This window comes from Aythya ferina (assembly GCF_964211825.1).
Source record: "Aythya ferina genome assembly, chromosome: 3".
NCBI classification, from domain to species: domain Eukaryota; kingdom Metazoa; phylum Chordata; class Aves; order Anseriformes; family Anatidae; genus Aythya; species Aythya ferina.
This window is the reverse complement of record NC_140298.1, coordinates 89,400,063-89,427,605: the sequence shown is the minus strand read 5'-3', so window position 1 is coordinate 89,427,605 and position 27,543 is coordinate 89,400,063. Positions and strand designations below refer to the sequence as shown.

The window sequence follows — 27,543 nt, the reverse complement described above, 5'->3', positions numbered from 1 at the left end:
TTGTTTTCCATTTAGAAAAGTTTTACATTCTTTTTTTTTTTTTTTTTTTAATTATTTGAACAGGTACATCAGATCTGAGAGGTCAATAATTCTAATCAATTTCTGCCTTTCTATTATCTCATCGAATATCCTTATCCTGGTTGGACAAACTCAGACACATAACAAGGTATGATAGATAGCATAACATTTGCACTTAAATATTGATGCCTTTATTTTATTTGTTTAGCTTAAAATAAATGCATTTATTTACACCTTAGGACTTGGCATTTTTGGTAGACTGTTAACAGAAAAGTATTTTCCATGTTTCATAGTCATGTCTTCCCCTCCAAAAATCCCTTTTGGTATTGTTCCCTCTGGATAAGCTGTGCTCTCTGTGGTAGACTTGTATGTTTTCTAACTAAATTTCAAAGCAAAAAAGTTCAAAGACTCAACATCAAAAGCACAAATTCGGGTTCATTATAATAGTTGTAATAGGATTGTGCTACAGTGTTTTTGTCTTTTTATTAACATGCTTGTACTCAAAAGGCAAGTAGAAATTGCTTAGAAGTTAGAGTACTACTCTTGAAAAAGTGCACAAAGATATAACAAGCTATAGAACTTAAATCTCTGGATGATGTAGCTATAAGAAAGTAACAACCTTGCATACCTTACTTAGCAATAGATTGCAGATTTATTAGTAGTCTGTTCTCAGGCTTTTTGAAGATATTCATGATTTGCCTCTTTCATGTAGACCAACCGTGTCATTGTTTTGAGGAACTTCCCAGTGCCTAGTGATGCTAGGCAACATTCAGAAGTGACAACAAGTGCCTGTTTAAAATTAACTATAGCTACATGACAGCTTGGGATATAAAATAGAATGAAAAATAGAATAGAAAAAAACCTAATTCTTTATCCCATCATTTTAAACTACATAATACACTGCTTGTATTAATTTTACCAATATCTAATGAAATACCTTCATCATTCTGCTATGACTAGTGTTTCTATAACATATATATAATTAAATATTTTTTCTTTTCAAATGAGTTCTTAGAAACTTTGCTGCCTGAAGTATCATAAATTCAATAGAAGCCACATAGCTGTACTTTGAAAAACATTCAAAATATCCATAATTTCCAATATAAAATTTAACAAAATTATTGAAATTAAGATATTAATATTACTTAAAGTTCTGAAATTGTGTAGAAATGTAAATGAATAAAATATGGTTTTGCAGAAGGAAAACACCTGAGTCTTAGAGACTTTATTCAGGGGATAAAAAAGTCTGAAATGTGCAGGTGACTTCAGAACACCAGTAACAGAGGAAGGCAGAAGGATTTAGCTTCTCTAGAATTTCAGTAATGATATGCATAGCCATTTATACTCTTTTATTATGTATTTCAAGAAGTAATAAGTTTCTGTAGCTAAACGTTGCTGGTTGTAGTGCCATTGTGGAATCAGGATTTGAAGACACCAGACATATATGTGTTTGAGAACACACTACTTGGGTATTTTGGAAGCCTTACTCCAATGTTTCAGTATGGGAACACTGAACTCAAAGATGCCCTTAATCTTGATCCATTTTATGAATCTTAATCTCCTTGAGCTCCCTCACTTCTGCTTCCCGAACTCCTAAAAGTGCAGAGATATTATATTGACTTATTTTTAAGAACTACAGATCCTAAGAATGGAGATGTCCAGTGGAAATTATTGACAGAAAAAAACAACACATCACAAGGTTTACATTTTGAATATATGGCCTGAAAAAAGACTGTAAAATATCTCTTTTTACTACACTTGTCTTCTTTTTGAGTCCATGTCTTGTTTTTGATACACGTACCACCAGGGAGCTTCTAGCCAGGGAGTACCTCTAATGGATCAAAGGCAGAATACACTTTTTATACCAAGGAAGATATTCCTTGTTAGACCAAAATTCTTTTTATCACTATGTCCACTGACCTGTGAATTTTTTGTAACTGTAAGAGACTGGCCTATGAATGCACTATCAAAAAAATGTCCAGCAAAAGCCAAGGTTTAGCAGGTGCTTAATCGAATTAAAATAATCAGACCTGGCCATGGCTTTGGTATGTTTGTAAATGCAGATCCATTTTGGTATCAGATGCGTTTCAAAACAAGCTCTGAATTCTGTATTTTCCAAGTTCATATATGACCAGAAGAAGCCACTGTTTGATTTTTAGTCCTTAGACATAGGTTACAGTGCTGACATCTGTAGGAAAAAAATATGTTTTCATTTTGCTGAGCTGGAAAATTCAATACGGAAATGAGAACCTTAGAAAGAAGATCTGTGCCTTAGCTATGGTTTAAGATTAAAAACATTTTTAGATTTTTTTTTTTTTTTTCTGGGATATTGTTACTTACTATAGATTAAAAGAAATAGGGTTTTAGAGTTTGAAAGTTTTGGGTCAAACTTTGGAAAGAATTTTATGAAGAATAACATACTATTCAAGTCAACTTTTTTTTTTTTTCTGTACAAAAGACTGAGGTGGTATTTTATGGTAAGATGAACTCAGCTTTTTCAAAGTATTAGGGAAAAATTGAGAAATGTGATATACCATAAATGAGTGTTTATTCCATTCCATTCTCATTCTTATATCCATACAATTTTTATATTATTGAGGCACCCAGTTAGTGTCCATAGTAGGCTGCTGATGTTCATAAAGTTGAAGAATGTTCTGTTTTAGCATATTGTGATATGGCTTTGCTTCTGAATTTAAACTGTCCCGAGTTCTATTATGTGTGTATATTCCCTTTGAGAATGTGTGTTAAGTCTAGTCAAAGATTAATTTAATTTTAAAGTTGAATAGTGTGTACATTAAGCATACTGAACATGTATTTATAACAAACAGAACTCTTTGCAGAGTTCTGCAAACTAGTTTTCTCTAGTTTTCTGTATCTTCATTAAACACTGCACCAAGGTTGAATATATTATTGAAGTTTTTACATAAACTGAGACAAAAAGTTTTTTAGTGAAGACTGAGTTTGAATATTACACTGTCTTTGGTTCAGCTAAATTCTGCCGTTTTCAGTAAAAAAAGATCATGTAGAAGTAGTTTAAATTCTTTAAAGCTACCACACCTTTTCCATTTCTGGTATTTCTTGTTTAAAAATGAATGTTTCTCCAGTTTAAGTATGTAAATTGTAACTCAAGGACACCAACATTAGTCCAGTGGTCTAGGTCTAGGTCTGCGTCTGGGGGTTGTGGGGTGTGTGTGAAGTGGTTTGGTTCCTTTAGGAAGATTTGGATTGGAATAGCAAAAAAAAAAAAAAAGCCTTTTGTTAGCAGAAATGCCTTGCTGCTTTATTCCTTCTTAGCCCAATGTGCCATGCATTTTATTGAAGGCCCTGCTCAGAAATCTGCTGCTGTTTTCAGTATGTTTGTCCAAGATTTTCCAGAACTTTATTCAAAGCCTTCTTAATATGTCAAACTTTGTAAGAGATCTCTGTTTTGTAAGACTCTGTCTTGAAGCACAGGTCACTGAAGACCGTATTTGGAGGAATATTACAAAATTAATTACATATCATGTTTCAATATAATCAGCATTATACTAGGCATGATAAGCATACTAATTTACTTCAGTATTTCTTTCTGTTTTTTGTTTTCTTTTCCAGGGTAAATCTTAGTGTTACGTGTTAGACCCATAATCTTATTTAAATGTGAGGATACCTGTAATGCAACTGACACACTAGGGATAGCCTTTTTACAGCTGAATTTAGTTGTAATGTTAAAATTAAGTCTCTTGAATTAGGGAAAGGTAACATTTTTCATGTATAACCTAAATGCTCAAGTATATGTTATTTCACATATACTGTGAGATGTTCTGATAAAAATGATTACAAAAGCAATAAGTTTTTGCTTTGAAGAGACTGACAGCTTTCTTTGGGGAAATATCTATGAGTGATTCGTAGGTTTCGCTGTAATGTATCTCTTGCTATATAATCTGTTCCTTAATGTTCTTCTTCCCATTGGGAAAATCAGTTTTATTTCTTCTATGTGTGGACATTTGGCATTCAAACAATAAAGTTTTATTATGTGTCTGTTACCATTTAATGAATAGATTCTCTACTCCCAACAAGTTATTGATTAATATTATGTTGATTTTTTCATAAATTCTCTTTTTGTTTGCATACATTTAGAAAATACATTGTTTTGTTCACAGTTCTGCCTAAATAAAAACACATTAGCTGTTTGATGTAAACAATTCCTGTTTACCTATTTTCCCTGCTAAGAAAGCAAAGCTGAATAAAATTAAAAAAAAAAAATACCAACAAAACATAGAATGACTTATACAGATGGGCAAAAAATAATTATTTTCCATATTATCTTTTTCTAACTGTACTTAAGAATTTCTTGCTGGAGTTTAGGTCACTTGTGAAAAGCAGGCATAGTTTTAGAAATGTGGCCTACACATTTTGTTAGTCATAATCAGATTTATCTGTACTTACCAAGGGAAGACCATGGACCAGAGCACAAGGCAAGACTTAGCAACCCTGATATTCTGTGTCAGCACTGTTTAATTGCAATATCCAGTTTATCATGCTTGCTATTACATTTTGGATTTCATCTCTTAAACCATACCTGCAAAGATATGAAAAAGGCAGGAATTTTATTTTTGATGTGTTTGGGGGAAAAAAAAAAAGTCATAAAATTTTATAGATGACAGAATTAGAATGGTCACCAAACAAATAGGCCAACTGAACAAAAATAACTCTATTTCAGGTTTTTTGTTTGTTTGTTTGTTTTTTAGTAGAGGTTGTAGTCTGAAAGAAGCAAATAGAACTGGAAAGGAGCTGAGAAGCCACAGCATTACATTCCCACAGCACTGTGAAGCAGATGACTGTAACTAAGGCTCCCTCAGGTTTTGAGAACCCTCAGGTGGGTGGAGGGATCCCCTGAGAACCCAGCAAATGTTCAGGTGGCATTAATGCTGTCTCTAACCATGTGGCTCTTGCCCCATATCTGCCACTGCCTTACAGATGCAAGCATCATGGCAATATATCTCCTAGGAAACAGCGGGGGAGACCTAAGAGCAGATGGAATGAACAGAAAAAATGATGCTAACACAGCATTAAGGTTATGTTAGAAAATCAATGAGGAAGTAGGGAGTTTAATGTCTCAAGCAGCAGCACTCTCTATTTCAGCTCTTGCCCTGAGAACTTCTGGACGATACCAACCATTTAAACAGTAGGGTCTGGGCAAATATGTCCTTCAATTTTTGCCAGTACCCAGCTGCCAAATTAGTACCTTCGCTGCTGATTGTCATCTCTTTCTTTGTGCGCAACAGTTTTTTGAACAACTGAGCCACAAAGTCACTGGCATAGGTCAGCCCTCACAGAAACCCACCAGTAAATAGGTCATCAGTTGGAGCGCATTGCACCACACACAGCTGTGTATTTGGGAACTCAGAAACAATTAACTGAAGAGAGCCCTCTTAAATGAGTAACTATTACAGGAGTAGGTCTGTTTAAGCAACAAGGTTTCACCATGCCAAATTCTGACAGAACCCGTTAACATCAGCTGAATTAACTACCTACTTTTAAATTCTCAAGAGAACCTCTGGGAGCAGATCTCTCTTACCCAAGATCAGTAAACATTGTCATTCATACAACTGTTACCTGCCTCAGAGGAGAAAGTAACATTCTTCTCAGAAATGCCTGCCAGTCTGTTTCTCAAAATAAATCAACTTTATCATTCAGTTTGCTATTTCTAAACAAACCAGACATTTTGATTGTATGTGGGCTAGGAAAAGAGATTGGGTAGATATTAGAAGCATGTGGTCTTTGCTCAAATTCCCAGAACCTTTTTAAGAGCTCTGTGAGCTATTTTAGAATCACAGAATTGTTCAGGTTGGAAGATCATCTAGTTTAACCTCATTCTCAAATCAGGGTCAGCTTTATGGTCAGAACAGGTTGCTCAGGGCTTTATATAGTCAAGTCTTGAAAATCTCCAATTGTGGAGACTGCACAACCCCCTTGGGAAACTTGCTCCACTGCTTATCTGTCCTCATGCTAAAAATTTTTTGCATATATCTGGTCTGTACCTTTCTTGTTTCAATTTACCCTTATTGTCCTTTGCCATCCTACCACAAATCCCTGTGAAAACACTGGCTACATCTCTGTGAGCCCCCTACAGCCCCGGACAAGCTGCTGTTAGGTGCCCCTGAAGCCATGTTTTCTCCAGGTTGAAGAGGCCCACCTTCCTCAGTCTCTCCTCAAAGGCGAGTGCTCTACTCCCCAAATATCTTAGTGGCTTCTCTAAACTCACTTCAGATTATCAAGCTTTCCTTAGATTGGATGTATCAGTTGTATTGGACACAGTATTCTAGATATGGTCTAATGAGTACTGAGCAAAGGAGGAAAATCCATCCCTCAGTCTACTGGCTGTGCTCCTGTTGGTGCAGCCCCAGATGCTGTTGACCAACTGTGCTTGTCAGAGCATGCCGTTGACTTACACTCAGCTAACTGTCCATACTCAGCTTACTGCCCATCCCTCCAATATGTCTAGGTTTCTCTGGATGGTAGAAGTGCACTCAAGCATATAGACTGCTCCCCTCCCAGTTTGGTGTTATCTGGAAAGAGCAAGAATTCCACTGCCTACTCCAGGTCACTAACATTAAACACAGGACCCTGGATAGACCTCTGTAGTATTCCACTTGCTATCTGTCTCCAGCTGAATTACCACTGGTACACTCTAAGACAACCATCCAAACAGTTTTTTACCATTTGGTTGTTCACCCATCTGTGACTGTGACATCCTAGCCTGGATACAAGAATTCCATTGGAGACTTTGTTGGAGCTCATTATAATGAATTTAATTTTAATTAATTTAATAAAAAGCAAAAGTAGTGCAGTTTTGGGAATCCAAAATTCATCAAGTTTTACCTGTGAGAGACTCGGACTGTGTCTGACTCACAGCAGTATCAGCTGGTGCTTCTCAGCTGGTGGGACACCCATCCACCCACTTAGGCACGTGCTGATGAGTGTTGCACCAATGTAGTATACTCCCTCCTCCCTGGATGTAGTGCTGATCTTGGTGCTGGCATGTGAGCCTCTCTCGGCCTGCCTCAGTCCAAAGAAAAGGAGCTCAACCTTTACTGAGGTGACCTTTATTGTCCTGCTGTACTCAGAATAGGAGGAGAGGGAGGGGTAGGTGGAGAGGGGGGTGTTGTTTATGTTTGTTTGTTTATTTGTTTGTTTTTTGTCTCTTTGATCTTCAGGACCTTTTTTAAGTAGTTTGATCTCTTCTGGAATTCACCCCCACAGTCCTGAGCTCATACTCTCACAAACACCTGTTTGAATCATTTCAGACAATCTGTTGATGACTCAAGCAGCTATTCTGGGCTTCGCACCTTTTCTCTACTTCTCTTCCGCTTATTTGTTGAATTCAAGTGGAAATAGAAAAACAGTCAATGGGAAGTAGATCAACCCACAAACAATTAAATATTCTTTTTTTTTTTTTTTCATTTACATAGTCTTAGTTTTATAAAAGAGGAAACTATAAACACTTCTATGTGACAACAGTAAAAAGATTTCTAAATGGGGATACCATAGGAATAGACTTCACATGACTAAGCTGTTGAACAATAATAACACTAACATCAACACCAAAAACCAGTATTCAGCTACTAGGTTATTTTCATTCTAATATGAAAGTTGAATTTCCTGTATGGATTTTCCTATGTGGATTATCATGTCTAAGAATGCAGGTATAGAATCCACTCATCACATAAAACAAAACAGACACAGGAACAGAGCAAGAAATTTTTGGTATAGATATTTGGTAAAATAATACATTAAAAAATACAGTTCTTAGATAAGTGTAAAACTCATGTCCTAATAGAATTTGTATATCATTACTTATTCTTTACAGTAAAATGAAACATACTAGAAAAACCAAACTTCTTAAAAGTACTATTATTTCTGGAAAGAAAGAAAGAAAAAAAAAAAAAAGAAAAGAAAAGAAAAGAAAAGAAAAGAAAAGAAAAGAAAAGAAAAGAAAAGAAAAGAAAAGAAAAGAAAAGAAAAGAAAAGAAAAGAAAAGAAAAGAAAAGAAAAGAAAAGAAAAGAAAAGAAAAGAAAAGAAAAGAAAAGAAAAGAAAAGTGTGTCATGTATTACTAGATTTACACAAACTAGTCCAGGATGCTGTTTTGAACAGCAGCCAAAAACAACCATTCCAGAAGAACAAAAATCTCTGTCCTGGGTAATTCTGAGTTAACCTACTATATAGCTTATTAGATTGTTTAATTTGTGATTGATTTTAAGTGAGGGATGAAATGAACTTCCCATAAAATGATAATTGTTCTCAGGTGCTAAGATTAAGGTGTGGGTTCCAGTGCCTATGCCCAGGCCTGTTTATTCATTTTATATGTGACTGCCTTTGGAGGAAAAATAATAATGAGGGATGAGACTGGATCTCAAGTTTCTTTCTTTCTTCTCCTATGTATCTTGTTTACCTGGCTACCAGTAGACAGGTTTCAACAGGAAAAGCATAGAGTTTCTTCACCATTTCCACTTTTTAGCTCTTGAACAGTGTGATGGTAGGGGAAATTTCATGGGAAGTGGGACAAGCAGGATGTAAATCTGTCTTCTCCACATGCAGGTTAGCAATTTGGTGGAAGGTCAAGGATGGTCACACAAATTCTCTCTTTTCCTGACTTTACTTTCTAAGAAAGAAACAGTTGTCACTGTGTGCATAACCCATTGAAGTTGGCATTCACTAAGTGTGGTCTGAGCATATAAATGTCATCATAAAAAAATAAATGTTAATTACTCTGGACCAAAGTGGGACTTTGTCATGAGAGGAATGCACAACTTTTCAAGGTTATGGATCAAAAATTATGTATCCAGAGATCCTTTTGGTGCTAGTGTAAAATGCATTCAGTGCCTCTAGTTTTGGATGGTTGCTGAAACATGACCTTTTCATATTTGTTTTCATGGACATACATGCTTGTATGGGTCCCAGTGAGTCACAGACATAAATGTGGTGCTGAAAAATTTGACAGTAACTGTGTTCCAGTATTTTTCTCTTTTGATGGTTTTGTCAAAAATTGTATAAAGCTGACATTGTGGATGAATAAGTAGGTATTTTATGAAATTTAATAAAAAATTATGATCAGAATACTTGTTGAAAGAAAACTGTAAATGTAAATTTAAGAAGTATGCATTTGGCTATAATCATGGACATTTTTAATGAATGTAATTGTGAGATTTCCAAAACTCTGCAGGGAAATGTACATGTTTGTAATAAAAAGGCCTCAAGCTGTTAAAACTGATAGAATTTCTGAAATGTCAAGCAAGTTCAGTTTGCACTAGACTTCTGGGTTTAAAAACAGGATGGAAAACATATTAGTATCTCTCTCTTCTGAAGAAAACTGAAATATATCTGGCACAAGGAGTCCAGCAGTTGGAAGGAAGTATGAATAAGGTTGGCACAAAACGTTGTTCCATTAGTAAGTGATTACATCTCTCTCTCTAATTAGTAGCATGGCATATAATTTGTGTTCTATGCTCTTTATTTCATAAAAAGTCACATCTTCAACCATGTTTGCTAAATAATTCCTATAAGCTAGGAAATATAAATGGATTATTTTTCTTTAAATACCACATAAAGTTAGGTGAAGGCTTAGAATGAGAATTATTTCCTTAACAAGCTTAGCTGAGCTATACAGGACAACAAAGCAATGTGTCAGAACCTACAGCTATTGAAACCTGAGTTTTAAAAAGATGGGATTAATTTTAAATCAGCTGTTATTTGCATTGAGATTTTACACTTCTTATATTTAAAAGGGCTTTCAAGTCTATGACTTTTACTGCATATCCTCTTATGTCAAGTCAATCAGAATTCAGGCTTGAGTGTTAGCAATTTAATTATTGCTATAAAACCTTCATTTTAGCACTGCTTATCTTTTAAAGTAAATACAGAATAGTAATAACATTTCATTGAACTGAATGATCTCACAAGGCTTTGCAGTCATACTACAATGGAAGAAAAAGTAGTTTTGCTATGAATAAGAGTTAGACCTCAGTATCAAGGCAACATTAGTGATGGACAAGAACTGCTACTAGGCTGAGTTTGTTTCCTGTAGCTATAAAACTCATCCCCTAAAATCTCTCCAGAAACCAATTTGTAAGAGTTTAAACCTGATCAAGTGTCTGTTTCTATTCATTTTAAATGATTCTTCCTTTTGGACAGAAGACTGAACAACAGTATCTAACACAAGTCAAAATATATTCTAGTCAGATTTTTAAACCTAAGTGAGAATGATTCACATTCCATAAATACCTAAAGAACATGTCTGTTCTAGTCAAACAACAATCACTAAACAATAAATCATGTCTGTTTAATTGTAGGAAATTGTCTGTAAATTACAGATAGGAAGCTTTCAAAACTTTGAGTTGTGGCATTAATCCCTGTGCACGTTTTGCCAATAGCAAATGCAAAGCCTGAAATGAATTATAACTAAGCCAAATTGCGCTGCCTTGCAGTTGCCATGGCTAGGAGCATGCATACAAGTTATTGATACAGCTCAGCTGACACTTGTTTTGCCATGATGACTTGATTGTGTGTTTGAGTCCCGGAAGTGTCAGTTCATTGAAGTTCAATACTCAGTGAAAAGGTATGGTAGGCAAAGCAGAACCAAGGTAGCACTTTGAGGTTTCTTTGTCAAAGAAGCACTCTGTAGGATTTTTGTTTAGGTAATGTGTATATTGCACCCAGCACAACTAGATCTTGGTAGTCTTTCAGTGTTACACAATATTAGTGTTAAATATGGGCTTTGATAAACTCAGTTCATAGCCCTGTATAATTCTGTATAATTAAAATTTCATTATGTGTCAGCTGGAAGGACTGGTTTTAGTGACTTGGATTCACTTGTCTTGCCTAGAAACTGATGAACAGAAACCTGCTAGCATGCTATGAAAGTTTAAACTTCTAGAAGGAATTACTCTAAGTGGTGTTGAAGAAAAGGGAATAAAAAATGGATGATTATGTATGCATGTAACAGTCTTTCTGTGCAGTCCCTAGCTTATTTCTTCTCCAAACCTCTTTCTAGGTTCATACACACAACACTGTGACAGACTGGTTCTCTCACCCTAAGACAGGCATTTGTTTTCAGTAGCTATTTATAATATAACATTACCCAGTTTCCAACTACAGAAAAAAAAAAAAAAAATCTCGTGCCTTCTGGCATCTGGAAGGGAAAATTGCTACCCCACAATGATCTAAACCTGCTAGTGCAATTGGTTTAGAGATGCTGCTGTGTGTACAGAGGATGGCAGTGATTTCAGTAGTAGGCTCTGCAGGCAAACCTATCTGATCTGTACAGATCACAGAGAGTCCGTTAAGGGAATTCCCAGCAGAGGAGTGGAAAGAATACAGATAAACTTTCCAGTGGTAATTTGGCTCTGTCATTGTCATCCAGAGCATTGATATAGGCTGGGAGATTTTGCAGGAGGAGACATTCATGCTAAGTATATAATTTAAAACCTAACATTTTATACTTGGTAATTTTAGTTGCCAAGATGAATCTGAGAGACATGTAGCATTAATTATTAATTATCATTGTTGATGATAAAAATAAACCTATCATTAAGGCTCTGGGAATATTTCCAACATCAACAAATTTTCAATTTAATTTATTAACAGATATAAACATGTTCTTATTTTTTTTTATTTCTCCCTCCAGTCAGACCCTTAACTTTTTTCATACTCACCCCTCCCACAGGGAAGAGCCTGAATAAATATATTAGCCTTGCACTGTGTTCTCAATGTCAGCACATTGAGCTCTCTCAGCTTTCCTATAGAAACATGAAAGGAGGGAAAGAGGTAAGGATGAAGGGAAGGAAAGAGATAAGGACACCTTCAGCTGTAGTGAGTCTGTTCTGCCTACTATTTCTGATCATTTTGACCTTAGAAATGTTAAGTGGAACACAGAAGCACTGAACATTATGAAGAGAGCTGGACCTGCAACTCTTGTCAGGTATAACAGAGCAAAAACAGATGCTCTCTTTCCTCCCAGCAGCAAAAGTGAGGGTAACGTAGTCTACAGGGAAAAACTGTAGTAGAGGCAGTAGTGCTGTGAAAGGGACAAACTTTGGTTTTATTGATTGAAGTCATACATGACTGGATCCAAAGAATTATTTTATCCATTTATCTTTTTGTGTTAGCAGAAGCTTCCAAATTGACTGGAAGAATCACCCACCAAGCATTCCACATGTTGAGCAGATTAGGGTGTTAAATATGTAGACTTCAAAAGCTGATATACCAGCAAAACAGACAATAGGGGGAACAAATAAAAGGAGAAAAAAAGTCACAACTTCTATTCCACATACAGAAGGATACAAATAACAATAATATCATCATCAAAGCCAACATTTGGAAATTCAGGGATTTTTACACTTTTACACATGCTTTCTCCATTTTTAAGCAGAGAAGAGAGCTTACAGGACACTGTTATTATGTTCTGATCATGTAGGTTTTCTTCAGTATTTGAATTTCACTGGATAAAAATTTTCTGCTGATGGCAAGGAACTGGAACTTCGTAAGAAATACATGTGGCATCCAACTATGGTATTCAAATCCATATGTGGCTGTAGCCAGTCAGACAGTTTTTGTTTGAAGGTCATTTTTTACAGATGAAGCAACTGTGTCCCTGGGTCATTGGAAAGTTTACCCGATGCTCCAGTGTGGAGTCTGGCAGAAAAAAACTCTTCCAGAAATAAAGTCTTTTAAAGAAGATTTACAAGTTAAAAATTAGAAGGTACAAGTTAGAAGGCCATGCACATGGCCACAATGCATGTGTCACATTTCTCCCTTTCTCTAAGATGCTCTCTGTTCTGTCTTAGAGCTTCACTGATTTTAGGGATTGAGTTCTGCATTCCACACAGATAGCTCCACAATAGCTCTACTATTTTTTCAGTAGCTGGTCTCTCAGTACATATTCTTTTACACTGGAATTCTTTGCATCCCATATATGTTAAATTTTTAATATGAGACTTAGTTAAACTTAGAGTCAGGGGTTAATCATGTGGTTAGCCATCCAGTTAATGACTTAAAATAACCAAAGGGATTTTATTTCCTTTAAAATGCTACTAATGCATTATTTAATAAGTCATAATTTGAATATAATAAAATGCCTAGACTCAGTCAATGATAACTGTGTTACTTAGAAACAATGTGAAGTCATGTACACTGAAAAGAATACAGTGGCATTTACTTTCAATCTGAAGCTATATGGCAGACATCTGTGTTTCTTTGAGCACAGTACTGCATTTTGCTTAATATTTATGGTTATTTTCCTTTCAAAATAAAATCTAAATTGGAACAGAGCTCAAAGTACTTTGGTAAAATAACCTTATATATGTTCGTGATTTGTAATTAGGAAGGAAAAAAAATTATTAAAAACTAAGATAAAGTATTACTAGCAATTATATCTTTAATTATATCAAGTGCCTTCCAGCACATAGTGTATGGCTGGAGAACAGCAGACCAACATGTTCACTAAATAGGACAGCTACCCATTCTTACCCTTTCAAACACCAACTCTTGGTAAAAGAGTTTGTCAGAACAGAGTATCACTGGTTTTGGGGAGAAAAGGGTCACCACAAAATAATTCCAATACCTGGTTACAATGAAAAATACAGGTCACTTCTTGGGCAGGAGTATAGCTGCTCTTGAGCTCTGTATACATTATGTCTGTCACAGACTGTGAGGCGAGAGGGAAAACCTTCCAGGGAGAACCTTCTCATAGGTGGGAACCAAGAACTGTTTTAGATATCCCCTGCTGCCACAGGTGGAGATTTCGCCTTCAGATATTCATGTCACAAAAATATTTTTTAAAATATTTTTTAATTTAAAAAATATTTTTAAATTAATTTTAATTTAAAAAATAGTTTTTAAATTAATGATGAAGAAAGTAAAGAAGCCACTTCACAGTCTCTTCTTTCATCAGTTCACCCCCGCCCCCTCTTTTTTTTTTTTTTTTTTTCTCTCTTCTTTTATCTTCTTTCTTCCTTCATCCCTTGTCTAGCCTTTATGATTTGACATTTTTTGTTTTTGGTCTGCCTTTCCTCACTTTTTCCTTTGTTTGGCCCCCCATACTATTTTTTTCCTAGTTTCTCTGTCATCCAGCATTATGATCAAAATCATTATTTGGAAATTTCATAACATCTACAACAGCCATTTCTCTGTTTTCAAAGAGTGAAAAAAAATTGCAGGATGCAGACATTACTTCCCAATTATGTTTTCAGTAACTGAATTTCACTGGAGAACTATTTTCTGGCAAGGCATTGGAACTTTGTAAGAAATAAAGGCAGCATCCAACTACAGTATTCAAATTCTTATGTTCCTGGACCATTGAAGGGTTTATCTAATGCTTCGACGTGGAGTCTGACAGAAACAACTTATCTGAGGATTTGTAAATTAGAATAAGGAAGGTTCCTCTTCTCAGTTCTTTTTACTCTCCCCTCTATTCTGCATTTTGTTGTTGTTGTTGTTTCCTGAGAGGCAGGAAACAAATTCCTGCTCACTTTCTGTCTTTGCTTCTGGTCCATTCTTTCTTCACTGAAGTGTTCTGTGTTGACTTTCATGGTTCTCAGCAGATAAGGTCTTCTGAAGTAATGGCCATCTTCTCTTCTGTTGTTGCCATCAAATCATCAAAAATCAAAAAGGGATAAGGTGAACATTTCAAGCACAGTTATAATACTTGAATGCAGTAGCTCTGCCTCATAGATAGAAAAAAAGAGAAATAAAGGAAACTTGGGTTATGAGATATGATAGCTCAGTAGGACTCCCATCATGTACTAGTGAGACATTGTATGCAAGCAGTTCTCCATTGTTGTGCTTTTCAATAAATGTGTTGTTTTTCTTTCTTTTCTTGAACTATAGTTTAAAAGACAGTGGGGAACAGAAATTATATTAATGTATGTTTATTATAGAATTATACTACACAATGATTTTTTATATGATATTTTATATGTAGAGTGGAATGTTATTATTAAAGAGTCTTCCACTCAAAATTCAGTAGCATTAGCCAGGGAGGTTGCACGCTAGTGCTTCATTAACACTGTGACATTCCCATAGCACAGGATAGTAGGACTAAGAAATCAGCTCATGCTTGACTGTGAGAGAGCCTAGTGCCCATCCCAAAGCCCCTTCACAAGGCCATCCATTCTATCATGCAATTGCCTTGCTCCTGTATGGCTTTATGTTACTATAGGAAATCACACTATGTTGGTTTTGTTGTTGTTATTGTTGTTTTTTCTTTACCAAGCTGATCTTTACTATTGCCCGTGCCATACTCATATTCTGTGCTACTTTGTTGATTTAGAGTAGGCCAGGCATTTTTTGAATAATTTATGACTAATATTATCTTTAAAAACAAATCTACTTTTATAAAATTGTTATTTTTACTAGTTGAAAGAATTAAACATTTTAAATAGAGAAAATTGAGCCCAGTAAATTAATAAACAGATTGTTTATTACACACCCACTTTACAGGCTAATCTTAGGCTTTTTTTTTTTTTTTTTTTTTTTTTAATCTCTGTGCTGTCAGAGATTCAGAACAGTAGACTGATGCTAAGAACATCATGTCTTGGTCTGTCTTTTCCCAATATCTAGCTACATATCTATGTTTACTGAAATCTGCCTTTTAAAATCTGTATTAAACTATGGGCTGGGGTTAAAACAAAACCACCACCGCCAACAACAACAAACCAAAAAGAAAACAAACAAACAAACAAAACAAACAAAAAAAAACAACAGGGCTTAGTTGTCAGTTGGTTTGTACCTACACCTAGTAAACCTTTGCAAACTGGCAGGTAACAGCAAAACTACATAAAAACTGTCACACTCAGAACACATAGGTATTAGTCACTAGACAAAGTTCAAAACAGTGAAAATCAAGACTGAAATCTAATTCATGTCTTTCATATTCCTTTCAAAATTCAGACAGGCCATAAGCTCTCCACTGCCTGGTTAAGTGCTTAGTTTACAAGTGCTTTGTATCAAGTGATCAGCACAAAGTAGCTTGAATATAGTAGCAAATATATCATTCTTCATTTCTACATGCTGCTTGTCAAAGAATAATAACGTTGCTGTTCTTTTGGTTTCTTTAATTCCAAATATGTGTTTAATTGCCTCCCAACTCTCATTTAGGGGTAGATTTTCCATGCAGTGCTTTTTAAACTGTACAATGCCCCCAGATTATAATGGGGCATTATGCTGTACATTATAATGTGCAGCATAAAATCCTGCAGCACATTGAAATTAAGCTTAAAACCCTGCAGTGCTTTGGAAGTGAAGGATTTTTATTCTGCAATATGTGTTGCACCAGTGTGGAGAAAGTCCCAGGGATTTCCACAAATATTACTGGAACAGGAGTAAAGTGTTTCACATGGGATCTATCAAAGGAACACTACTTTGTATTGACTACATCTGCCAAAATAACAACATACCAGACATTTGATCTACTTTTAGATAACACTATGAAAGACTAATTGTGGCAGATACAACACAAAAGCAAAATTTCTACTTGTCATAACACTAATCTATTCATCTGTGGGATTCACTTCCTTTTTTCATATTTAACAATGCTTATGATATATATATATATATTTTTTTAAGGTTTTATTTTTTTTTAAAAGGAAAAGATCTAACCATCTGTTATACAGCTGTAGTAAACAGAACAGTTAATCAACAGCATTTGATAGATGATAATGCCTGCAACTGAATTAGACCTTAATTCTGAAGTGAATTTTCTATAGTCCTATCAAAGCTATGGAGCCTATGCAACAATTCCCTTTAGGATAGGACTTCTGTTGTAATGATAATAGCATTGTAGAAAAGCTAAAACAAACATTATTACTCAGCTCCATGGATAAGTTAGTTTTTAAATCATTGTTCCTGAACAGTAATTCCCAGCTCACATATTCAAATACCCTTGTGGAGAAGTCATGTGTATTTGATTCAAAATGGTAACTGTTTATTGTATCTTTCCCTTCAATTTTGGAGAATATGCAATGCATGTCTTGAAAATATACAATTCCAGAGCAGTTTGGAATAAATTCTAAAGAACTCCAATAAATTATATCACACATTTCTTTGTGCATGCGTATGTGCAGGATTTTACAAATACAAATCAATCTTATATGAACTGTGAATATCAAATACACAGCTTTCTGGATCTGATTGGATCTATGACTACATATCAGAGTAGAATACTGTCCATTAGTGATTAGATTTACCATCTTAAAAAAGTAAAAATGCAATATCTTAGTTACTCATTCACAGTAAGAACAAATGAAGAAAACAAAGACAGCATGATAAATACACAGATAATTAGAATCAGGAAAATACCTGAACTCAAAGACATGAGGAACCCCCATTAAAAGATAATACATTATTCCAAATTTTTTCTTTCTTTGACGATATATTTGAAAAATATTAAAGAGGGCTCTTGAATTAGGCAATATAATATATATACATATTTGTCTTTCTAGTACATATCGATGCATAATATTAGTTGTATATCACTTTACCCTCCTTTGAGGTAAATTAACATGTATCCATTTGAACAATTAAATTAATCATGAGTTTTCCTTACTTCAAAAATATCTCATAGTTTAAAATAATATTTAGCTTTTCAGCCAGACTGACAGTGGTACATTTAAGGTTTACTGTAAAAGATCATTGGATAATTTTCTGTATATTTGACATCTGGTTCTTTATATCATGCGATTTCTTGTATCACTTATCTCACATTCATGGCATTTTAGTTTTTGTTGGAAGTATCTGCAGCTTTTATGGCAATAAGATGCTGTGAACGTGTTATGAGTCCATGAGCAAGGTTCTTGAATTGGCTCTTATTTTGTGCAGTGATACAGTTGCTTTTCAGCGAGCAGAGAATCAAGTCATGTTTTATGTTAAATAGTCATGACATTGTATCTAGCTGAATTTATTACTCTTTCTATTAAGTTTTTCTGTGAGCAATCACAATACTGACAAGGCTGCCATGTTAACATTTTTAAGCAGCAAGTGGGGTTGATTTGCCTACAGGCTCCCAGGGGACAGCGGGTGTTCCCATCATTTTACAAAAAGAAGTGACAGGTTTTGCTGTCTCAAGTGACTGTGTCATTTTCTTTAGCCCTCTAGATTCTTCTATCTCTGCAGAAACTTAGTATATCAGAAACATTAGTATAGATTTGCAATATAATATTAAGCTGATTTAACTTTGATTTAACTTTGCTCCCCTTCAATTACAGATTTTGCAATGTATCACCACAAGTTCATGTGCCATAGAGGACTTGTTAATTTAGCCTGATTTTCAGTATTTTTTCTACCTTTGGGGTAGAAAGGATTGATTTATTTCTTAATCTAACTGGCGGGGTTTAGTATGCTACTTAGCATTTAACCAATGGCATTTGTTAATAAGACAGCGCTTTCCTTGAAAAGTACACAAGTCATCAGCTCTAGCTTTATAACAGCTTAACTTAAAGCAGTTGAAGATGCTACAGGTGCATAGTCTGTAAACTATAAAATTGTTTAAATCTTAGTGCCAAGAACATTTCCATGAAATGCCCCCCAGTGATGTGTGAAATATTGTTCAAAATACAGTATTCCAGACTTACTGAACTCAGTGAGATTTCTGTAGCAACTCTAGTAGCTTCATGGCTTCACCCCTTGAGAAATGACTCAAGCACTTGATATTACAGGAATATATTCAGAAATGAAATAGATACCTTTTGTTTAAAAAACATGTAGAGACATTTTAAATCTCAAGACTTCCAGAGTACAATTTCAGACTTGCTGAAAAATGTAGCTATCTCTGTGGAGCCAAACATCTCAGCATGTCACTTGCCTCCAAATCTGTGTGTAACACAGAAATCTGATATTCCCTCAAGAACCAACACTGAAGGGTTTAATCTGTTCTGTGTTCTGAAAGTACATCTAACTTATGGTGACAGAGCCAGCCTCTTAACAGAACATGTCTAGCACAGCATTTCTTTAAATCTGGGAGCCAGGCTCTGGGTGAAAAAGGCATAAATTCATAAGTTCTCACTGTCAAGTTCTGTAGCGCAGGTTAAAATGTCATTAGGAATCTTCCACTTTTCTGAAACCACTGAAAAGTAAAACTCAGGACTAACCTATACAAAACAACTCCTGTAGAATTCACATGCCATCTTGAAATAAATTTCAAAAAAAAATTTCCTCTTTTGATTCTGTATGAAACCTAATTGCTTTTCAGTAATGCCTTCTTAAACAAATATTTTAACATACCAAGCATTTGTGCATGAAAATGTTGATATTAATTATCATTCCATAATGGAAATGTGCAGTTGATTGTAATAGGAGGTAATCATATACTTAGATAATTTTCAAGCCTACCTAAATACACATCAGCTGCACTGCTTTAGCAGAAGCTAAGCTGGTCCTCAGTTTTGCAGAGCAGACGGTGAGAATGTAGCACTCATATGGTCCCAGTGCTCCCAGTTATGGGATTGCATTTCCAGGGCTGCCTTAAGGTTGATGCATAGCACTGCTCTCTTCCACGTCGAGGAACAAATTCTTAAGAGTCTCTTTTTTCATGACTATCTGCACACTTATCTTAAGAGAGCTATATTCCAATACCAGTCTCTACCTTACATATGTTTTCTAAAAAAATAGGACCTCTGTAATTGTACATCCGATTTCTTTGTTTCCTTTGTGATGTCCTTAGAACATACACTGATGTGAAGAAATATATCTAGAAAATGTGAATTTTGAGGGTTGCATTTTAAACGAGAGGTCTTATAGATTTTCAGTCACTTAAATAGTTGAAAAGTATCATTTAATTCACAAGAGGATAAAGCTTGGTTATAGACTATACAATTAAACAGATGAAAGCAGTTACTGTTATTAAGCATTTTCCATATATCACATAACATGAAAGGCAATGTTTTTTCGTTATTGTATAGTTTCACATTCATTCCAGGGTTATAGGCAAGATTATAGCAGATTTTGAGAAGTTTGTGATGGCTTTATTACATTTAATGAGCATGAAATATATGGCTTCCCAGCCTTGGCTGACGTTTTGAAATTAGACTTCCAGCAGTGAAATCTTGTCAGGGATGGGTTTTAGATTACTCAAGCTTCCATGATTAGAGCTTTTTGTACGTAACGTCAAGTACAATAGTCAGTTAAATGCTAAATGAGCATACCATTGTTAAGGTAGTAACAGTACAGAGAATAAAGACTCTAGAGAGTTTAATTTTTGCTGACTCAAAACTTTATTATGAACTTTATTCATAGTTCCATTCTTAAACATATGTGGAGACACAGAAGAGAAAGACCTCCGCACAGTTTTAAAAAGTGTATGAACCCTTTCTTGAATTGAACATATTATACAAATTAATGGTCAAATCTTGGTCTATATTCATACAACAACCATATTCCTGACCAATGTGAACAGAAAGAAGAAGATTGGAGGTGTAGAAAAACCAATACAGTTTTCAGCATTTTACTGCAGAACACAACCCTCCTGTTGTTTAGGAAAACAGACAAACAAACGGAAACTTTAGAACTGGGTTAGTTTTTAGCTGTTTCATATTTCTTTATGAGTTTGCAAATTGTTTTTCCTGCCCTTGGTCCTCATCTTGCGTTGATATCACTGTGAGCAGGTCCGAGCTCCAATCTGATAAAAAGGTGATTTTTCAACTAAAAACTTTGGCCTTTTTTTTTAAACTGTTACTACTCCACCAATCAAGCACCAATCAATGTTTTATTTCTTTTTTAAATTGATTTAACTGATTGCTCAGTACTGTAGAAACTAATGGCTTAAGTATTTTTCTGCTGGTTAATATTTCTTATTTTGAAATCATATACACTCATAACTTATCTAACAATGGGAGAACATTATCCTGTGACAACATTTCAATCCCCTGAAGTTTTCTTTTAATTACCTTGGGTCTTAATATGTGTTTGATTTTACCAACTATTACTAACCAATGCAGATATTTTTTTCTCTGTTCTGTTTTTTTTGCACCATTTGGTGACAATGTGTTTTCAGCAATGTGTATTTTCTACCTTTGCATATGATCACTGTTCTTCAGAATGTAGTAAATGTTAGTGCACCCTTTGAGGCAATACCACAAGGCACTGAGCCAAGTAGATTACTGGAATAAGTAGAACAACTTCTATAGATTTTGCCATAATCAGGCCAATTTATACTAATGTCAGATTTTGTTCATCTCACTTCATCTGACAAAGAACATTCCATCCATTTCCATACCTAGGTTTTGATTCAATAATTTTATATTAGTTACTGACTGTGGCAGCTCATACACCTCTCTCTCCTCCCCTCTTACTTAAAACGGTGCAGCCATCTGACATCAAGGTGTAGAGATAAAATGGTCAGAAGGGTGTTTCAAGTAGCCCTTAAAAGTTCATTTAAATGTTATCTTTTCAGACAAGGGCAGTAATATTGCAGTAACCCCAATTTTGAACCCATCAGGTGGTGCAGCTGAGACTTTGGCATTAAAAAAGGAGACATCATTCTGCATTCCTCCCTCACCCCTTTAGTACTGACCAAGTATTCAGGGCGGGGTTTATTGTAGCCCTGTATGAAGTACACCACTTATCAAAATATTTCAGCAGTAGCCATTTGTATACCAGCCACAAGAGGATTACAATGAAAAGATTTTTTGTGTGTGTGTGCATCTGTTACATACCATTTCCTGAATTGTGCTCCATATGCTGTCACCATGTGTGAAGACCTACCTTAGAATATCTGAGATTTACTAAACTAGATGCATAATAAATTGAAGGCCACTAAATATTTACAGAAGTGACCAGAAAAACTAAAACAGTCCAAGAGTTTCACTTTGTGTGAAATAAACTAATTCCATTGACTTCAGCTCAGTTACACAGATTGAAGCCAGGCTGCTCTATGCTTCTTAAGGCAAAATAGAGCCCTGAGAGAGAGAAAAAGAGAGAGGACAGATAGCTTTCTGAAAGAGGGCAAGAAATTTTTTGCAAAGCATGTAATTACAGATGTGTACAGAGGGCATGCAATGTCAGGATACTATGATGGCCATAAGATTAAAACATTATGCATATTTTGAAAATATAGACACAAGCAGAGAAATGGAAGTGTGCATACACAACTACCATGCACTTAATTTTTGTCATCTTTAGTTTGAGTTTTGAACAAATTGTAGTGTTTTATGGTAGCAAATGGCTTTATAGTGACTCTTAATGCTAATGGAAACATCAGAGTTAAAGTTTTAGACAACACAGTCAACCTATTTGGAAAACATCATTTAGAATCCCTAAACAAATATATATATATGTATATGATTTGAGGTTATGAACAGATAGACTCCAAAGCGTTAACATGGACTGTTCTGGATCAGAATTCATCCATTATGGAAACCTTGTATTATCAGGAAATTAAACACAAAATAACAATGAACTCCAGCTCATTTCTTCTCCCTTTTTCAGGCTGCATTCTCATATCTGAGAAAGATTACCTTTCCTACCTCCTTTGGTGAGAGCTAACAAGTTCCCTGCTAAGGCAAGCCAGCAAGGTTCAGTCAGTATCTTAGTTAGGTTCCCAAGAGTCACAGCTGAAGAAATCAGTCGCTCTCTTGCAAGAGCAATTGGCAAGAAAAGTTGCATTAAAAATTGTTTTAAAATTGGTGAGACAGAATAAGAGAGAAGTAACCCAAAAAACTATTTTGTAGGAAACACAATATTGTATCTCCTGCTTTATATTTCTATGTCAATTTCAAGATTCTCTGCACTCTAAGTTGATCAGTAAAAATATCAATCATAGTGTTCTCTGGTGTTTTCAATATCTCTTCCAGGTATAAAAACAATGAAGATTAAAACATTCTGACATTTAATTGGGGGGGGAGGGCAAAAAGGGAGAAGAGGGGGGTTAAGGGGAGAAATGGACCTGAAAGGATCTCTTTCTCAAAATTAAAATTATTCAGTTACTTCCTGAATATTTTCCATAAATGTCAAGTTTATTTTCAAATCATATTGAAGACAAGTCTGAGCATAATACACTGAAATTGTGGGAATATTGCTTTTATTGCAAATCTTCCCAGCCATTTATAGCTAAATCAGATCAATGGCACTATGTTCCTTTCAGGACAGTCTTCAGAAGCCTCTGCATGTCTTCAAAGCTTTCTTGAGTTTCCAGCAATGAACTGAGATTAGTCTTATGAATTTATTTGCATTCATCCTTTCCAAAGTATAAGCCAATAATGAATAGAAGGTACAAATTTTTACCTAATTAACTGAGAAAAATAGAAGGCCTGAACATAGAAAGGTCAGATCCAGATATTTTAATATTTCAAAATAAACTTGTACAATGACAGTTTTCATTACCCATTAGCCACTTTTGTCCAGGTAGAAAGGATCCTCTGTTTGCTTATTTCAGCACTGGAATGCCAGGGGACACCTTCCTCTTCCATCCCATCCAAACACAATAGAAGATTATACAGTTAACATGACTCTAATACTTCACTATCTTCACTCTCTCTGCTCTTTTCTTTACTTTAACTTCTGTCAAGCCAAGCAGAGGAAACTCATTTAGTGACTGCCTTGATGAATATAGACAAACCATTCAAAGATCTGTGAAAAATTAATACCTATTTGGAGATTCTTTTGGAGATTTATTGCTAGTGTACTGTGTTGTACGATAGTACATTTTGAAGCTACGTTCTAAAAATATGACTTTTCAGTCTTCCCCATCTAAGAAAGACCCAGGTGTGACTATTCACTGAAGACATATAGCTGTTAAGACTGTGGTTAAGTACATGCCCCTGACAAAGGAGGGCAAGTATTTCCAAAATACCCTGCCCTATGGAGTCACCAGGGAAAAGGGAGCCTGCTCAAACCCAAATGCAATGAGTGCCCATTCTGAAGCACTTCTTGCAGGCATTGGCTAAGCCTGCTAGTAAATGAGGTTTTGTAACTTAAAAGTTATGCCTGAACTTTTTACAGTTTAAGGGAAGAATGCATAAAAAACAATTGGTACTCTTATCAGCTACACTTGACTACACTCCAACTACTGATGGCTTTTTTTTTTTTTCTTTTTCTTTTTTTTTTATGGGTGTATTCTCTCTTGAGTTTCTCATTGATCTGACAAAGCCTGTTGTAATGGAAGATAGCTCCCATGCATGTTGGTCTTGCAGAGGAATCTCTATAGTAAATCTCTCCAACTAACACTAGGAACTGACAACTTCTTAAAGCACTAACAGTTTCTGATAAAAACTATATGCATTATACAATTTAGTGAAGAGAGCTGGCTATCATCTTGGCAGTGTTCCTTTAATATAACAGTAATCCCTTCCAAAGTGAAGGATCATAGTTGATCTTTGCATGCTTACACACTAATGACAGCCACTCAGATAGAAGCATCTACCAGTATTGAGAATACTTTCTCTCTCATACCTACCAACCCTGCTTGTAACACTCTTTGTCCTTATGTTGACAATATTGTACAAGCTTTTTAATTCAAGATTCAGGCTTTTTAGTTTTCTCTCTTCTTCCCCACATATACTGTCATATCCCTTGTATCTCTGTTGTTACAAAAATCACGCACATAAGTAATACATAAATTAAAACTGGTAAACTCAGTACTTAAAATATGGTCCTTTGGATATTATGACATTAAAAGATTTTCCAGGATGGACTTCCTCTCTCAGGTTTCATCTAGTGAGGGAAAAATAAGACTCATTTAAAAGGAATAAGTACTAAAGGTGGTATTGATTTTTTTTTCAAGACTTTCATTCTATACACTTGCAAGAGCCACAATCAGTTAATATTTTAATGACTTGATCATACCTGCTTCTGAAGTTTCACCACGTGAAGTACTTTTTCTTCCTTTGATCTTTAGAATCATTCGTTGAATAATGAGAGTGATTGAAGGGCCTTACAATACTGAAGACAAAATTTAACCTCATTTTCTGAACAACAGGTGTGATCAGTGTGAAAAATCATTTCTATACAGGTCTGAACCATACTTTCCCACCTTTCTTTGTAAAAATCAAAAAGAATCTGTTTTCTGTTCACATTTGCTTAGCTAAATTGCTATGTAGAGAATATATTTATTTTTTTCACTTCACATTTGCCCATTTATTTTACAGTATACAAGTGACATCACTTCCAAAAGAGTCAATTACAAAATGTTTTTTGTAATAAAGAAATAAGATATAATTGTGTTGTATTTTTAAGACCAAGAAGCTTTTCATGCTTGCCATTATAATTCTGTAAAACTAAAGGAGTTATTTGGAAAATAAATAAATAAATAGATAAATAAAAATAATAATAAAAAAATCTGTTCCTTGCGTTTTGGAAGGTTTTTCAATTAACCTGCAGAAATAGAGAAAGGAGAAATTTAAAAAAATAATTACTTGATTAGATAAACAAAAATTCCCACTTATACCTGTGTCTAATATCTTGCATAAGTTTTCTAACTTTGCGGCAACCAAATAACCATTATCTTTTCTTTCTGCTTTTAAGTACTGTCAGCACATAATACATAGCATTTAGCATTTAAGTCACAAAGCAAGCCAATACTTAAGGAACAACTGAAAACAGATGAATAGTAGCAGCTTAAATTCCTACCTAAGTAGTAAGAAAATCATGTTAATTGAAAGAAGTCTAACACGTCATGACAACAGCAGTATTCACAAAGAAGGTGGGGGGGAGAGAATCAAGAGCATGAAATGCAAGTGAAGAAAAGGATGTAAAGTAAAATGGGTGTATCATTAAAACAAGAAGAGTCTCAACACACCAACTAACTGACTTGGCATCCAGTGCAATGATACATTATCCATCATTCATGAAAGCTGGTTTTGGAGCAAAAACAGTAAGATACACAGAACAAGTAACAGCTAGCCCCAGAATATGCAAGCCTTAGGCTTTGGAGACTGAATATTAGAGTGGCAGGGTATTGCCACTTTCTTAAATGATTACAGGATTGAGTTGCTTATGATAATATCTCCTGGATGTTAAAGCAGGAGTTCTTTGTATAGAATGTAAATCCATCTTTCCAAAAAGAAGCTTTTGGTAAATATCCAAATACACCCTTTCTTTGGTATCTCCCTCACTGATTAGGGATCTGAGTTCCTTGATGCATGCTATGGTTGGTTTTGTACGACAGAGGAGTAAGCCTGGGGCAAAAGAGTCTAACAGCATAATACAGGGAGAAAGAAGAGAGGCAATACTGAAGAATCTAGTCTGAGGAGATTGACATTTGCAACTGAAATAGAGGAAAGAATACAATGATATAAGTTAAATAAAAAGATTAAAGGTAAGATAATTAAAATATAGAAGGAAAAAAAAAGGCATGAAATTTGATTTTAGAAACAGTTTATGTTGATGTACAAAGTGCATAGGATTATAACAGTGCTTTAAACTGATAAATTAAATTAGACTCCTGAGAACAAGGGCAAAATTGCCCAAAGCCAGGCACCAATTTTTATCTTCAAAGCAAACCTATGTTTTTCTATATGCAGTGGGAAATAAAGAATATAAAATTCTACAAAGAAGAGAGAGAAGTCTCAGCTGAAGTAGTAATGGAATGGTATTTGCATAAAATGACCAATAATAATAACAATAAATGCCAACTGACTTTGATTAGTATACCTTTTAATCTTGAGTAAGTCATCGTACACTTAATTTTAATAAATTGGAAATATTTTCAACTGTTCTACATAAAACTTTTGCCTTAACAGACTATAATGTAATTTGAAATATGAAGTTGCTAGACCAGCAAATGAGTTCAAACAAAACAAACTAAAATAGAAAAGGTAGAAATGATGTTTCTATTATTCATGTATAATAGAACTATCTGACACAACTGTGATCTACCCACCAGTTTAGAGAAATGATTTTGTAACAAAGCCATAACTAACACCCACACAAATACTCACACTGCAGGAAAAAGAAAAAAAAAAAAAAAAAGAAAATTTACATATAGGAGGGCACATCAGATTTTCAGTCATATTACCAAATTATTAAGGGTGCTTAGACATCTGTAGGTACAGATAGATATCAATGAAAAAATTAGACTACAGATTCAGACTTGATCTTCACATGTCTACTTTGACTTGCTCACTCCCTTGTTGTTTGTATGTGATAGTACTAATTCTAGTAGTGGTTATCCATTTCATATACAAAGAATAGCTTTCAAACAATAAAATACTACAGAACTTAAGGTGCTTTTAAGTGCAACTGCTAAGAACACTTCTTCAATTTTACATCACCTTATCCATCATGTTACACCTGGAATTACATTATTAATCCTGAATCACCACCTGTAGAAACAATGTCTATTTTCCGACATTGATGCTTCTGTAATTGCCCATGGAGTGTGTTACATTACTAAAACCTTTTTCCAATTAGTAGACATTTTTTCCTGCTTTCATATAAGCTTTTTTGTTCTGTGTATGGTGAATAAAAAGAATAATTGATCCCTGAATTTTTAATAGGAAAGGTCAAAACACTTTTGCATAGTATCCCAACTTAATTGCTTCTGCACTAGTACCTTACTATG

The 27,543-nt window shown here is 34.8% G+C and overlaps 1 protein-coding gene across 7 annotated transcripts in view; it reads left to right on the top strand.

Moving 5' to 3' along the window:
- The window catches only part of ADGRB3 (adhesion G protein-coupled receptor B3), a 463,233-nt gene that overhangs the window by 370,656 nt on the left and 65,034 nt on the right, over positions 1-27,543 (top strand). For all 7 annotated transcript variants that reach the window (XM_084515008.1, XM_084515009.1, XM_084515007.1 and 4 more), the window contains one exon: positions 64-166. In XM_084515008.1, the coding sequence (XP_084371134.1) occupies positions 64-166 (103 nt within the window). The remainder of the gene's footprint in view (positions 1-63; positions 167-27,543) is intronic.